This window comes from Silene latifolia, chromosome X (genome assembly GCF_048544455.1).
Source record: "Silene latifolia isolate original U9 population chromosome X, ASM4854445v1, whole genome shotgun sequence".
Classification (NCBI taxonomy): Eukaryota; Viridiplantae; Streptophyta; class Magnoliopsida; order Caryophyllales; family Caryophyllaceae; genus Silene; species Silene latifolia.
The window spans coordinates 56,996,303-57,013,647 of NC_133537.1; the positions used below are offsets into that span (position 1 = coordinate 56,996,303).

At 40.9% G+C, this 17,345-nt stretch overlaps 1 protein-coding gene across 1 annotated transcript in view; it reads left to right on the forward strand.

Moving 5' to 3' along the window:
* Nucleotides 1–16,390, forward strand: part of LOC141617412 (uncharacterized) — a 53,100-nt gene extending 36,710 nt beyond the window's left edge. The window contains exons 3-5 of the mRNA XM_074434604.1: nucleotides 14,677–14,767; nucleotides 14,933–15,183; nucleotides 15,832–16,390. Of these exons, the coding sequence (XP_074290705.1) occupies nucleotides 14,677–14,767; nucleotides 14,933–15,183; nucleotides 15,832–16,390 (901 nt within the window). The remainder of the gene's footprint in view (nucleotides 1–14,676; nucleotides 14,768–14,932; nucleotides 15,184–15,831) is intronic.
* Nucleotides 16,391–17,345: the final 955 nt, after the last annotated feature.

Here is a 17,345-nt window from a genome sequence, read left to right on the forward strand (position 1 = left end):
GGGGTGATGTGCCTTTCAAGTTGTGTTTGAATGGCCATCAAAATATCGTCGGGGAATGAGTCATTGATCGGGGTTTCTCCATTTTCATCATGAAACCGGATCCTTGACAAGTGATCCGCCACTACATTCTCGGCTCCTTTCTTGTCTCTTATTTCCAAGTCAAATTCTTGAAGAAGCAAAATCCATCTCAACAATCTTGGTTTTGCCTCCTTCTTTATCAAGAGATGTCGGAGAGCGCGATGATCCGAAAATACAATCACCTTGGATCCAAGCAAGTAGGAACGGAATTTATCCAAAGCATATAAAATGGCAAGAAACTCCTTTTCGGTTGTGTCATAATTCACTTGGGAGAGGTCGAGGGTTTTGCTTATGTAATAGATGGCGCGAAGAGCTCTTCCTACCCGTTGGCCAAGAACCGCTCCAACGGCGTAGTTGCTAGCGTCACACATAATCTCGAAAGGTAACTCCCAATTAGGGGGTTGGATGATTGGTGCCGAGATTAGTGCTTCTTTGATTCTATTAAAAGCTTCAATACAGTCGTCAGTGAATTGGAATTGGGCATCTTTAAGCAAAAGTTGAGTGAGGGGTTTTGCTATTTTTGAAAAATCCTTTATGAAACGACGATAAAAACCCGCGTGACCGAGAAAACTTCTCACCCCTCTAACATTCACGGGAGGTGGGAGTTTCTCTATCCCCTCAACTTTAGCTTTATCGACCTCGATGCCCTTTTCCGAAATCAAATGACCCAAAACAATTCCTTCATTGACCATGAAGTGACACTTTTCCCAATTTAAAACAAGACTAACATCTTCACACTTTTGCAACACAAGAGAAAGATTATGCAAACATGAGTCAAAGTCCTTTCCATAAACACTAAAATCATCCATAAAAACTTCCATTATGGTCTCTAAGTAATCAGAGAAGACACTCATCATGCATCTTTGGAAAGTGGCGGGGGCATTACATAAACCAAAAGGCATCGTCCTATATGCAAAAGTGCCATAAGGGCATGTGAAAGTGGTCTTATGTTGGTCATCCGGGTGTATAGGGATTTGGAAGAATCCTGAATACCCGTCAAGGTAACAAAAGAATTTGTTGGAGGCTAACCTCTCAAGCATTTGGTCAATGAATGGTAAGGGGAAGTGATCCTTTCTTGTTGCGGAGTTTAATTTCCGATAGTCAATGCACATACGCCAACCGGTGATCATTCTTCTGGGTATTAGTTCATTCTTTTCATTTGTCACTACCGTAGTACCTCCTTTCTTAGGTACCACTTGGACGGGGCTAACCCACAAAGAATCCGATATGGGATATATGATTCCCGCATCAAGTAATTTCATGACTTCTCCTTTGACAACTTCTTACATGTGGGGGTTCAATCTTCTTTGGGGTTGAATGGTAGGTCTATGGTCTTCCTCTAGAGGAATTCTATGCATGCAAAAGTTGGGACTTATCCCCTTAAGGTCATCTAGACTATAACCTATAGCCTTCTCATGTTGTTTCAACACATCAAGCAATTTTCCCAATTGGTCATCATCAAGTCTATCATTAACAATCACGGGTTTGGTCTTTGATTCATCAAGGTAAGCATATTTCAAATTTGGGGAAGGGGTTTTAAAGTAGGAGTTTGTACCTCACTTTCCTCCTTTGGAGTTTCATTGAGAATTTGCTCCATCTCCATTAGACATTCCATTCTCATAGCATACTCAACTTCATTTTCATCAACCTCATCATATTCAAATTCCATGATGGGTTCCTCTTACTCTTGAGTTTGTAAAATATCTTCTAGGATGGATTGCTCATCCTCTATGGGTTGACATGCTTCCACTAGAATGTTATGCACTAATTCGGATTGTGCACGAGTAAGTTCCTTGTTAGCTAGAGCGGCCTCAAAAAGATCCACCTCCAATTCCCAATACATATTTTTAGCCTCACTTGCTTCCAAGGCTTCCAATGCTTGCATGGGATCCTTGAAGAAAGGTATACTCAAGTGGTCCTCTACAAAACAATCTATAAGATCCATCTCGCAAAATATCGAACAACTTGAAAATGATTAGGACAAACCTTGAGGAGTTTTACTTCCCCAAGGCGAAGAAAGACACAACTAATAACAATAAAAGGAAATCTAAATCAAGTAAACACCATCCCCGGCAACGGCGCTTTTTTTGATCGGTCCGTTTCGTGTTCACAATTAAAGGTGTGGTCGTTGGGTCACGTCCGAATCAAAACACAATTTATAGCTTCACAAACAACTCTACAATTAGTAAAGAGGCAAGCAAAGGTCGGATCCCAAAGGACGGGTATTGAGATGAGATTTCTATTGAAACTAGTGGTGTCTTAGGGGTGTCACAATTTGGGTTGATGTAGAAGGTCACTAACTAAAATAGCATTGAAAATAAACAAGCAAGAAGAATTAAAAGGGGTGTAAACAATTGATTAAAAAGCACTAGGGTGTCATGAGATCATAGGGGAATCATGGGAATTGATCATACAAACATGTTCTCAAATTATAAGCAAGCAATTATTGTTGTGATGGATTGAGTTGGGTTATATCTTACAATCCTAGGAAAGTTTGGGTCCCGGAGCCGAATCGATTAGATTGTACAACACCTACAAGTTGACTTAATCTTCCCTACTCAACAACATGCATGGTCTAATGAGACTCGAGTTGGGTTATGTCTTATAAGTCTCATTGAAAAGATAGGAGATGGTGGTAAATGCAAGGATTCATAGGCTTAGCATTTCATCAAATATAACATGTGCATGAGTTGAGATCAAAACAAGCAAGCAAATAAAACATGAAAGCATATTAATTTAAGCATGAATAATTCCCCATGTTGGTTTCCCCTAATCACCCATTAACCCTAGCTAAGAGACTACTCACTCATTATCATGTTGATCATGCTAGCAAGGTTGTCAATCATACCAACAAAATGAAACATGATGAATAAATGAAAGTAATTAACAATAATTAAAAAAGGATTAAGAGAATTATACCTACTAATGATTCCAATAATAAAGCAAAGATAAAAGAAGTACTTGAATGCTTGATTGAGAGGTTGTCAATCTCCCAATAATAACCCAAATAATCTTCAATTACCCAAAATAAAGGATGAACAAAAGAGAGATTAAGGAAATAAAACTTGTATTAGAACTTGATTAATTGTTGATTACAAAACTAAAGAGAGATTTGATTGATATTAACTACTCTAATTGTTGATAAGAAGAACATGCTCTTCTAATTAGACTAATGGGGTATTTATAGTGGAAATTAGGGGGATGCATTAGGGTTAACTAAGGGCTAAACTAGTAATTACACTTTTTAGATTGAGCAGGGAGGACCCGGTATTTTCCGAAGGAAGGGCTTCTTTCTTTGTAGCTTGGAGAAGACGAAAATGCGTTGTAGAGGAATCCGAGCGGATCAGGGTCGGGACGGGCGGATTCTGGCGATGGAATCCGAGCGGATTCAAGAGAATCCGGGCGGATTGTGGTGGCTAAACCCGAGCGTCTTGGTGGAAAACCGCACGGATTGTGCAGGTGGAGGACGGCCGGATTGTAGACAATCCGCACGGATTGTGCCTCAGCAAGACTTCTTCTTCTTTTCTTCCCTTTTCTTCATAAATTCCTTGGGGATTTCCTTGGGGAATCAAGGATCCTTTCTCAACATTGCTCATCTACTATCATATATACAAAGGCCTTCTAATCTTGTCTCTCCTTGATGCTTGGTCATTGAATTCGATCAATTTAGTCTCGTTTTGCCATGAAAATGCAAGATTCTTACTCCTTTCCTACCAAGGGATCAAAATCTCAAAGAATATGCAACACAAAGAACTAAAGATAATAAATGACCCAAATATGCACTAAAAAGCATGGGAACAAGGCTAATTCGGGGGCTAAATATGCACTAATTATGGTCACATCAGCATGATGCATGATTTCTAAACTAAATGCAAACTATACTAAGCTACACTACATGATGCATGTGTTTTTGTTATGGCGGAGAGCATAATTTAAATAAGCTCCCGATGCATATGCATGGACTTCCCCAAACCAATATAGACATTATTTCTAACGTCTTGAATTTCGGGGTAGTTCATGCACATGGAATGCAATGCATGAAACTACAAATTATCATTTTGGATTTTACAAGTTGGGAACAATGAAAAGAACACCTTAATGAAGCCAAGGTGTTAGTCCTCCATGTTGCTAGGACTTCACAAACATAAGACAAATATAGTACAAATTATCAAAACATCAAATTCTTTGCATGAAAATTAAAAAGAGAGAGGATAAGGAAAGTTCACTTAAGCTTTGATGGGTGCCTCATGCCCGCTCCATCTAGTTATGAAGAGATCTCTAGAGATCGCCATTATCTCCCTCTAGGTCACTATCCCAAACTTCTTTGGATGCATCACTCGTATTTGTGGACACGGGCCCACGGGGGCGCTTGGTAGAACAAGAGTTTGCATTTGTGGAGTCGCCACCAATTTATTGTGGAAAATTGGAAACCGTTCGAATACCTCGTGCCATGTCAAGACACAAAGTAGTGACATGAACACCAAGAACTTGTTACCCTTAGCATTCTATGTCTAGAATGACTCTCGTGGATGCCAATGAACACGGATGTTCACAGAGATCTGGAGTAAGGGGTGAGGGTACGTATTAGGAAGCTCTTTTGATCGAACACCTAATCCCGCCCGCCTCGATAGCGGCCTCTACTAATGATTAGGGAAATTATCTATACTGGATATATTGTCGATTATATGCATGCAATGCAACATCCAACGTTTTGATCCAAGCATGTGAGAATTAATCCTAAGTCGGTTAACACGTAATTTAACATGCAATTAATGTTAAAGTAGGGTTTAGGTTGATTACATGTGAGAGTATACAATACAATATAAGAAATATAATAAATACAACAAAGAAAAATACAATAATTACATTGGATTAAATGATTTATGTCGAAAATACTTCTAAAACGGATAATTTGAGAAAGAAATAAATAAACAAATTAACGAACAGGAATTAAGGTGATAATACGATTAGTAGTAAATTAATACGTAAGCTAATAACTAGGTCAAAGCAAAACGGGAGTTCAGAGAATAAAAGCAACCAGGAACAGGCGCAGCAGAGCTGCGTCCTTTGGAAGAGGCGCAGCAGTTGCTGCATCTGTTCCTTGGCTCAGTTCTGATTGTGAAGCCAGAATTGCAAGTCGTTAATATTCATTAGTGAATTTAAGGCTTGATTATATTATTTTACTCGGGTGAAAGTGATTAGCAGGTTATTTACATGTGATTAAGGGTCATGAAAGCGATAAACATGGATGAAACTAATTAGAACGAATTATTACAAGGTTTAATAAGGTTAATTAACGAATTAAACAAACCAAACAAATTAATTAGGTTAAACATGTTATTAATGACGAATTAATGATGGCGAGGATGAATAAAAGGTGAAAAATATATCAATGACGAATTCCAGGGATTCAATATGGATGAATCGAACCTCTAAAAACCGAATTTGATTTTAATGACGAAAACCCGCAAATATAAATTACTTTGGATTTAAGTCAGGAATTATGATGAATTAAACATTAATGATGATACATGTCAGATTATTATGCTTGAGTTATTATGTTCAAATTATCGTATCAAAAGAATCAAAGAACAAACGTAAGAAAATAAAAGAGACGAATTGACAAAAGACGAAGGAAGAAGAAAGGAGGCAGGAACTGCGGCAGCCTCACGAAGAGGCGCAACAGGTGCTGCGTCCCTTCGAAGAGGCACAACAGTTGTTGCGTCCTTTCTCGACGGTCATCTTCTGGTAACTCGTAAAAAGGGATTTAAAGCATGGTTTTAGAAATCGGTTTTAGAAATACTTTCGACATAAATCTTACAATATGATTACAATAATAAAGAACAATAAATAAAATAGGGATTTACACCCTCACACTTACATGTTTGATGAAACGAGATGAACTAAGTTAACGTTTAGTGACGCTCGACTCGAGTGTAGACGAAAGTGCCCTCACAAGAGGAAAACGAACAAAGATTGATTAATGTTGATTATGGTGGAGTTGGTCAAATTGGCCGGTCATGCAAAACGAGGCTGGTACTCAGAAGGATCCGAGCTTACGTGGTCGAATGTTCAAGCACATAGACGCAAAAAAGTAAGAACGTGGTCTAGAATGCAAAGGGAGAAGAGAAGGGCGGACACTCGCGTGAGAAATATGTGAGACCGAAGGTCTCTATTTATACTAATCACGCGGAGGAAATAGGGTTTTCGGAGAAACGTTGGAAGTGAATCTCGAAAAGATATGAAAAGATACGAAAAATACGCAGAAAAGGACTTGGGAAGAGGCGCAGCAGGCACTGCGTCTCTTGGAAGATGCGCAGCAGCTGCTGCGTCCTTTCCCAAGTGGTTTCCTCCTGCGGAAGAAAGATTTCCGTGTTTTGGTTATGGAATAACGGATTAATCTTGTTTTCCTTAATATTTTGTGTGAATATAACGGGAAATTATTTGCCAAAGATTAAAAGATTGTAAAATATGGAATAGAAATATCCGGAACATTCCAGAACATTCTGACTCGGTTTTAGAAAATGAAGACGGTTTTATGACCCGGACTCCAAATGTACTCTAATTACTGCCAAAACGACCGTATCGGCACGTAGATGACATTTAAGAGGTAGAAACAAGTGTTTGAGCGATCACTTGACGATAAACTTACGAACTGTCACAAATCGTTCTGCATACCAAACATGCGGCCCAATCATTATCGGGTGGTTTGCGGGAGGTGCAGAAATGAGTATCTACAGTATTGAAGTCCATGAACTCATGTTCTTCACTATTGAGCTCCACCGTATCTCCACCACAAGATTTATCGCTCCCTGCCCATTTGCTCCTCCATTTGCTTTTTCCGAGTTTGGGAAGAGAATGTCCATTTGGGCCCAAGAGGGAAACATTCCCTCCTCGCTAACCTTCCCTTGTTGAACCAAATGGTGGAATTGTGGATATAGATCAGAGTAGCTATCCACGGCGGCTTCATATTGACGGAAATGCATGTCTTGGAGAATCCCCGTCACAAAATCATCTCCGGGAAGAATGAATAGGTTAGGGTGATTGTATAGTTTGTATTGAAAAGGGTAGGGAGGTATTTTGATCTTTTCATTTTGTTGTTGTGGCTCTTGTTGTTGTTGGGGGTTTGGTGGTGGAGGTGCTTGATTTGCTTGGTTCGGGTTTGCGGGGATGAGGTACGACGGGATTGGGGATAGGGGACCCCTCCTTGGTGAGATTCTTGGTAAACCGGTCATTGGCAAGTAGATAGGGTTACTTCCCTTTGTTATCCATTTGATCCTCTTTTCAACACCTTCGTGTGTTATCCAATGATGTTGCACAAGAAGTAGTTCCTCATTGATCCTTGTATTCCCGGAGAGTGGAGTGTACTCGTTGTTTTCAAAGAACCTTGGATTGAAGTGATTCGTGAGCCTTGTAATGAGCCCTCCATTGACGATATGCTTCATCCCATCGTCATCCCCATTTCTTAACTTAGCCCACTTCTCAAGTAGTACAAGAGGTGCATTAAAATAATATCCACCTCGTCCTTGGATTTCAAGATATGACTCCATGAACACAAGATCGAGTTCATTCACAATTGCGGGGTCTTGGCGTGCAAGAATAGTTCCGGATAAGAACCGGTAAGTGAGCCTTAGAATAGGATTTTGGATGTGAAACGCCAAGCATTCCTTGATATATAAAAAGTCTCGACCGGTCATGGCTCTCCACAATGGTGCCACAATATACTTCTTAGGTCTCGATGTTCGGGTAGGCGAAACATCCAAACCGAGTACATTTGCAAACTCAACAAGAGTCATCATCCTTGTCACATTCTCCAATCTAAACTCTATGCAAATTGTTTTGTTCAAAGTTGTGAGTGGAACAAGGTAGAAAGACCAAACAACTCAAAAAGGGCTTCCGTTTGATGGTATATTCCAAGCTTTCTCAGTGTTTTATGGCATAGAAATTTGGTAGGAAGAATATTCTTACCAAGTAGTCGGTGAAAGACAAGCCTTTGAACATCGTTCACAAATTTAATGTTGGGAAAATCGTCAAGCTTGGTGAGATCCACAATCTCTTCATGTTCCCTCTTTAGAGTGTTGATGTGAGAAGTAGATGAGCTTCCTCTCACTCTTGGCCTTCTTCTTTCCCTAAATGAAGATCCTCTTGGCCCCATTCTTTGATTCTAGATTTGGAGTTTGATTTGTTGAAGTATGGAGATGCTCTTTGTGGATTAGATCTTTGCTTTTGAATCTTTTGAAACCCTAGAAATTGGGGGTTTTTGTTTTTGTGGAGTGAATGAGTGCTTGGGATATGTTTTGGAGTCATGAGGGAGGGGGTTTTATAATATAAGTGGAAGGAAGGATGAAGTGTCACAAATTGTGTGGTGGGGGAGAAATAAAATTGCGAAAATCGGAAATAAAGGTCGCAGGGAGACGAGAGGATTCGACCTCGGGACGCTCGGATTCCTTCGTTTTGGGACGAGCGGATTCTTTGGAAGACGCTCCGATTCTCTTACAGCGAGTTTTTCCAAAATTTGAAACAGCTAGGACGAGCAGATCACGGTCAGGACGAGCGTCTTTGCTGAAGTTGGACGAGCGTATTGTCTGAGAAACGCTCAGATTTCGTTACAGGAAAGAATCCCAAAATCACACTGCAAAAAGACGAGCGGATCATTGATGCGATGGGCGTCTGGAGAAAGACGAGCGGATTGACACCAGAGACGCTCGGATTCTGGGTCAGGATAAAATATCTGCTTGTCGGCTCTTTTTGGACGAGCGGATTGTCTGTTGGCCGCTCGGATTCCAATTTGGATGGTCGTCTTTACCTCGGAACGAGCGGATTTCCCTTGCTTTTCCTTTACTTCGATAAAAAGCTCCCCCATGCTTGAAAACTAGTTCCTTCATCCATCAAAAAGATTAGTGACCCTCCCTCACTTAGTCTCATGGAAAGAATCACGTTTATGATGAAAGGATGCAATAAAGCTAAAAATATAAGTTAGGGGGGGTTAGTATATTTACAAGTGGTTGTTTAGGGAGGACTCCACCAAATTCTCCCTTTGATGATTTCTTCAAGGATGAGGAGGCCCGAGGTAGGTGACCTCGACCTCTCCAATAAATGCTCCCTCATAGTATGGCTTCAATCTTTGGCCATTGACCTTGAATTTGGTTCCGTCTTCCGATTTGATCTCAAAGTCTCCATACCTTCCTACCTCGGTGATCACATAAGGACCCATCCATCTAGAGTTCAACTTCCCGGGAAAGAGTCGATATCGGGAATTGAATAGAAGGACTTTATCTCGTTTGTGCAAGGCTTTTTGCTTAATTCTTTTATCATGGAGCAGCTTTGTTCTTTCCTTGTAGATCTTGGCATTCTCATAAGATTGTAGTCGAAATTCTTCCAACTCCTGAATTTGTATCATCCTCCTTTGACCACTTAATTTGAGTTCAAGGTTGAGAGCTTTGAGTGCCCAAAAAGCTTTGTACTCTAACTCGATTGGCAAGTGGCATGCCTTCCCGTAGACAAGTTTGTAAGGAGAAGCTCCTATGGGGGTCTTATAGGCCGTCCTATAAGCCCAAAGAGCGTCATCAAGCATCATGCTCCAATCGTTTCGAGTCTTGTTTACAACTTTCTCAAGAATTTGCTTGATCTCTCTATTTGAAACTTCAACTTGACCGCTTGTTTGAGGATGGTATCCTAAGCCGGTTCTCTGTTAATCACCATATTTGGTCAAAAGGGATGCGAGCTTCTTTTCCTGAAAATGTGTTCCTCCATCACTTATGATTGCTCTAGGGACTCCGAATCTTGGGAAGATTATCTTCTTGAAGAGCTTAGTGACCGTCTTTGCATCATCGGTTGGGGTGGCAATTGCCTCCGCCCACTTTGAGACGTAGTCTACGGCCACAAGGATATATTTGTTTCCCTTGGATGTCACGAACGGCCCTTAGTAGTAGATCCCCCAAACGTCGAAGATCTCCACCTCTAGTATGCCTATTTGTGGCATTTCATTCCTCCAAGAGATATTCCCCGTCCTTTGACAAGCATCACAATGAAGGATGAATTCCCTTGTATCTTGGAACATTGTAGGCCAATAGAAGCCCGATTGAAGAATTTTTGCAATAGTTCTCCTTGCTCCATGGTGTCCACCATAAGGTGATGAGTGGCATCCTTCCAAGACTCCTTGAACTTCCCATTGAGGGATGCACCTCTGGTAGAGCCCATCACTACACTCCTTGTAAAGATTTGGGTCGACCCAAAAATACCTCTTTACTTCGAATAAGAACCTCTTTCTTTGGTTGTAGTTTAAGTTCGGAGGGAGTACTCTTCCAACAATATAGTTGGCATAATCGGCAAACCATGGGGTGATATGCCTTTCAAGTTGTGTTTGAATGGCCATCAAGATATCGACGGGAAATGAGTCATTGATGGGCGTTTCTCCTTGTTCATCATGAAACCGGATCCTTGACAAGTGATCCGCCACTACGTTCTCGGCTCCTTTCTTGTCTCTTATTTCCAAGTCGAATTCTTGAAGAAGCAAAATCCATCTCAACAACCTTGGTTTTGCCTCTTTCTTTATTAAGCGATGTCGGAGAGCACGGTGATCCGAAAAGACAATCACTTTGGATCCAAGTAAGTAGGAACGGAATTTGTCCAAAGCATAGACAATGACAAGAAGCTCTTTCTCGGTGGTATCATAGTTCACTTGGGAGGGATCAAGAGTTTTGCTTATATAGTAGATAGCATGTAGAGCTCTCCCTACCCGTTGGCCAAGAACCGCTCCAACGGCGTAGTTACTAGCATCACACATAGTCTCGAATGGTAGTTCCCAATTTGGTGGTTGAATGATCGGTGCCGAAATTAGTGCTTCCTTGATTCTATTAAAGGCTTCAACACACTCATCAGTGAAATGGAATTGGGCATCTTTAAGTAAGAGTTGAGTGAGGGGTTTCGCTATTTTTGAGAAATCTTTTATGAAACGGCGATAGAAACCCGCGTGACCGAGAAAACTTCTCACCCCTCTAACATTCACGGGAAGTGGGAGTTTCTCTATCACCTCAACCTTAGCTTTATCGACCCCGATGCCCTTTTCCGAGATTAAATGACCCAAAACAATTCCTTCATTGACCATGAAGTGACACTTTTCCCAATTTAAAACAAGACTAACATCTTCACACTATTGCAATACAAGAGAGAGATTATGCAAACATGAGTCAAAGTCTTTTCCATAAACGCTAAAATCATCCATAAAAACTTCCATTATGGTCTCTAGGTAATCGGAGAAGACACTCATCATGCATCTTTTAAAAGTGGCGGGGGCATTGCACAAGCCAAAAGGCATCCTCCTATATGCAAAAGTACCATAAGGGCATGTGAAGGTGGTCTTGTGTTGGTCATCCGGGTGTATAGGGATTTGAAAGAATCCTGAATACCCGTCATGGTAGCAAAAGAACTTGTTGGAGGCTAACCTCTCAAGCATTTGGTCAATGAATGGTAGGGGGAAATGATCCTTTCTTGTTGCCGAATTCAATTTTCGATAGTCAATACACATACGCCAACCGGTGATCTTCCTTGTGGGTATTAGCTCATTCTTTTCATTTGTCACAACCGTGGTTCCTCCTTTCTTAGGTACCACTTGAATGGGGCTAACCCACATAGAGTCCGATATGGGATATATGATTACCGCATCAAGTAATTTCATAACCTCTCCTTTGACAACTTCTTGCATGTGGGGGTTTAATCTCCTTTGAGATTGAATTATAGGTCTATGGTCTTCCTCTAGATGAATTGTATGCATACAAAAGTTGGGACTTATCCCCTTAAGGTCATCTAGACTATAACCTATAGCCTTTTCATGTTGCTTCAACACATCAAGCAATTTTTCCAATTGGTTTTCATCAAGTTTGTCATTAACAATTACGGGTTTGGTCTTAGATTCATCAAGGAAAGCATATTTCAAATTTGGGGGAAGGGGTTTTAAGTTTGGAATTTGTACTTCACTTCCTTCCTTTGAAGGTTCATTGAGAACTTGCTCCATTTCCATTAGACACTCCATTCTCATGGCATGCTCAACTTGTTCTCCAAGCTCATCAATCTCGTCATACTCAAATTCCATGAAAAATTCTTCTTGCTCTTCGGCTTGTAAGATGTATTCTATGATTGATTGCTCTTGTTCTATAGGTTGATATGCTTCCACAAGGATGTTATGTACTAATTCGGATTGCTCATGAGTAAGTTCTTTGTTAGTTAGAGCGGCCTCAAAAAGATCTACCTCTAATTCCCAATGTATATTTTTGGCCTCACTTGCTTCCAAGGCTTCCAATGCTTGCATGTGGTCTTTGAAGAAAGGTATACTCAAGTGGTCCTCAACGAAACAATCTATAATATCCATCTTGCAAAATATCGAACAACTTGAAAATAATTAGAACAAACCTTGAGGAGTTTTACTTCCCCAAGGCAAAGAAAGACACAACTAATAACAATCTAAGAAAATCAAATCAAGCTAACACCATCCCCGGCAACGGCGCCATTTTTGGTCGGACTCACTTGGAGCTTAATTTTCGGTTACTTGTCGTTAGGAGCACCTAGACCAAAACAATATTTATAACTTCACAAACAACTCTACTATTAGTAAAGAGGCAAGTAAAGGTCGGATCCCAAGGGACGGGTATTGATGTAGGATTTTCGATTCCAAGTAGCAGTGTCTAGGGGTGTCACGATTTGGGTTGAGATAAGAAGATCACTAAACTAAATAGCAATAAAAGTAAACAAGCAAGATGATTAAAATGAGATGTAAACAATTGATTAAAAGCACTAGGGTGTCATGGGGTCATAGGGGATTCATGGGAATTGATCATACAAACATATTCTCAAATTATAAGCAAGCAATTATTGTTGTGATGGATCGAGTTGGTTTATATCTTACAATCCTAGGAAGGTTTGGGTCCCGGAGTCGGATAGATTAGATTGTACAACACTTACAAGTTGACTTAATCCTCCCTACTCAACTATATGCATGGTCTAATGAGACTCGAGTTGGTTTATGTCTTACAAGTCTCATTGAAAAGATAGGTGATGGGTAAAAAATGCAAGGATTCATAGGCTCGCATTTCATCAAACATAACATGTGCATGAGTTGAGATCAAAACAAGCAAGCAAATAAACCATGAAAGCATATTAATTTAAGCATGAATCATTCCCCATGTTGGTTTCCCCTAATTACCCATTAACCCTAGTTAAGGAAACTACTCACTCATTATCAAGTTTAACATGTTAACAAGGTTGTCAATCATATTAACAAAGCAAAACATGATGAATAAATGAAGATGATTAACAATAATTAAAAAGGTATTAAGAGAATTATACCTAATGATGATTCCTAAATAAAGCAAAGAATAATAGAAGTACTTGATGAATGATTGGAAGGTTGTCAATCTCCCAACAATAACCCAAATAATCTTCAATTACCCAAAATAAAAGATGAATAAAAGAGAAATTAAGGAAATGAGATTTGTATTAGTATTTGATTAGAAGTTGATTACAAGATTAAGAAGAGATTCGAATGATATAAACTACACTAAAGATTGATAAGAAGAACATTATTAATCTAATTAGACTAATGGGGTATTTATAGTGTTGATTAGGTACACAAATTAGGGTTTACTAAGGGCTTAAATGACGATAAAGTCCTTGAGGAATCGCTCCTCTCCGAAAAAGATGCGGGTCTCCTTTTTGCCGGTCTTCCAAAAATATGCGCATCTTTCATAGAGCAAAAAGAGGACGTATGGGCCTGTCAGACAATCCGGGCATCCAAGGGTCGGGACGAGCGGACTCTGGGGTGGCTGGACGGGCGGATTGATGCTTGGACGAGCGGATTGGGGCGTGGTTTTACGGGCGTCCCTATGGCAAAGACGCTTAGATCTTTGCAATCTTGGACGGGCGTCTTGCTACACTGGACGAGCGGATCTCGTCCCAGACTTTTTTTTCTTTCTTTCTTCCTCTCTTCTTCCAATAATCCTACGGGATTTAGTCGGGGATGCAAGAATTTTTTCATCATTTCCCATATACTATAATATGTACAAAGGCCTTCTAGTCTTGTCTTCTCTTTGATGCTTGGTCATTAGATTTGAGCAATTTAGCTCTATTTTGCCATGAAAGTGCAAGGTTTGCACTCCTCTCCTACCAAGGAAACAAAACCTCAAGGAATATGCAAAACAAAGGACTAAAGATAGTAAATGACCCAAATATGCACTAAAAAGCATAGGAACGAGGCTAATTCGGGGACTAAATATGCTCAAATAATGGTCACATCATCTTGACTAAATGCCAAGAGTGTCACTTGGTTCTAAATTGGGAGAAGTGTCATTTTATGGTGACCTCCGGGGTAGTCTTTGGACATGTTGTGTCTAGTAAGGGGATAGAAGTTGACCAAGCAAAAATTGAAGTCATTAAAACCCTACCCCCTCCCACTAATGTTAAGGGCGTTAGGAGTTTTCTTGGGCATGCCGGTTTTTACCGGCGGTTTATTAATGATTTTTCTTTGGTTGCCCGTCCATTAACTCATTTGCTTGGTAAAGATATACCATTTGAATTTACTAATGAATGTCTTATTGCCTTTAATAGGTTGAAGGAAGTTCTTATCTCCGCTCCAATCATACAACCCCCTACTTTGGGAGAACCGTTTGAGTTGATGTGTGATGCTAGCGATGTTGCGGTAAGAGCGGTGCTTGGACAAAAGAATAATAGCAACCATCATGACATATATTATGCATGAAAGACTTTGGATGTAGCTCAAGCCAATTACACCACGACCGAAAAGGAGCTTTTAGCGGTCATTTATACTGTGAACAAGTTCCTTTCTTATTTGGTGGGCTCTAAGGTAATAGTGCATACCGATTATGCGGCATTGAGGAATTTGCTAATAAAAAAGGAATCAAAACCCCGCTTGATTCGGTGGATATTATTTCTACAAGAGTTCGACATTGAGATAATAGATAAGAAGGGTGTAGAGAATGTTGTAGCCGATCATCTATCTAGGGTAGTAAATGAGAGTGTAAAGGATGGACTACATATTGACGATTACTTGCCGAATGATCAATTGTATGCGCTTGGGATAGTGGATACTCCTTGGTATGTAGATTTCGTAAACTACTTGGTTTCGGGCATCATCCCACATGATTATGATTCGCATAAGAAGAAGAGGTTCTTTCATGAAATCAAACAATATTTTTGGGAGGAAGCGCGTCTTTACAAGTCATGTGCAGATGGAATTATTAGGAGATGTGTTCCAAGTGAGGAGGTGAAGCAAATCATATCTCATTGCCACGACATGCCAAGTGGTGGGCACGGAAGTTCAAGAAAAACCGCCGCAAGGGTACTTCAATGCGGATTTTATTGGCCCACCTTGTTTCATGATGTGGCAAGTTATGTGAAGGGATGTGACAAATGCCAAAGGAGTGGGAACATCTCAAGGTGGCATAAAATGCCCATGAATTATGTTCTTGAAGTGGAATAATTTGATGTGTGGGGAATTGACTATCAAGGTCCATTTCCTTCCTCCCATGGGAATGAATATATACTTGTTGCGGTTGACTATGTTAGCAAGTGGGTGGAAGCAATTCCCACCAAAACATGTGATGCGAAATCGGTGATCAAGCTCATGGAAACCACCATATTTCCTAGATTCGGAGTGCCAAGAATTTTGATTAGTGATTGAGGAACCCATTTCCGGGAGCGGACCTTGGATGGTCTTCTAAGAAGACATGGAGTGAAACATAGGCGGAGCCTTGCCTATCACCCACAAGCTAATGGGCAAGCCGAAATCTCAAATCGTGAAATCAAGGTTATTCTTGAAAAGACCGTGAGTCGGTCAAGGGAAGATTGGGCCATCAAGCTTAACGATGCATTATGCGCATACCGCACCGCTTTCAAAACACCGATAGGAACTTCACCATTCCGATTGGTATATGGGAAGCCATGTCATTTGCCGGTGGAAATGGATCACAAGGCTCACTGGGCTATCCGGCTTCTTAATTTCGACTTGAAGAGTGCAGGGGAGAAGCGACTCCTTGACCTCAATGAACTTGAGGAATTTAAACTAGAGGCTTATGAGAGCTCTAGATTGTACAAGGAGAGGACAAATCGATTTCATGATAAAGCCATTATAAGGAGGGAGTTCAAGGTGGGGGACTTGGTACTCCTCTTTAACTCAAGATTTAAGCTCTTCTTGGGTAAGCTAAAGTCCAAGTGGTCGGGTCCTTTCACCGTAGTCCGAGTCTTTACTTATGGCTCGGTGGAAGTGGTCGATGGAGATCGCGCTTTCAAGGTTAATGGGTAATGGCTCAACCACTATATAGCCAGACCACCTATATCGAAGGACGTAGATGCCCTTGAAACTTGTCTCGTCCCTCATTGAATCTTGTTTCAATCTTGACGATATTTCGATTTATTCTAGCTATTCTGTGACTTTGTCGAGCCTACGACGTAAAACAATTGCGCTACATGGAAGCCAACCCATGGATTTTGCATTCATTTAGATAGGTATTGAGAATTTGGAAACTTCATGTTTGGCATATTTGATTGTGAGACGGGACCCTTCACTTGGCCCAATTCCCGGCATGATGCGTCGGTTTGAATGTGGAAAACACGAGAAAATGGGCAAGTGAAGAAGTCGGGTTTATTTGAATAAGCAGAAATTGAAGAAGAAAGAAGAGAAAAGGAAAAGAAATGGGCTGAATTCGTCTAATAGTGCTCCCCCGCCGGTGGACCGGCAGCCGGTGCCCCCACCGGCAGCGAGCACTTTTCAAAATTATGAATTTTTTTTTTTGAAATTTGAAGAAGGGGGTGTGTGCCGGTAGGCCGGCAGTCGGCTCACTGGCTGGGAACACCCCCACATTGAAAAGTTGAAGAAAATTGAAGGAGAGTGATCCCCAGCCAGCAGGCCGGCAGCCGGCCCGCCGGCAGGGAATCCAGCTGTCAAGAAAAACTGAAGAAATTGAGGGAAGGAGTTCTCTCTGCCGGGAGGTCGGCAGCTGACTCACCGGCAGGGAACCATATTGCTGCTGAGAAATTTAAAAAGAGAAGATGAAGAGGTGTCCTCTGCTAGTGGACCGGCAACCGTGCCCCCACCGGCAGCGAGAGGTTTATTTCTTGAAGGAAAAATTCAGATTTTGAATTAAGAGGGAGGGCTCTCTGCCGGCAGACCGGCTGCCGGTACCTCCACTGGCAGAGACCCCCAAAACGCCTAAAAATTAACCCGTGCTCCTGTTCTCTTCTTCATTATTCTTTAAACC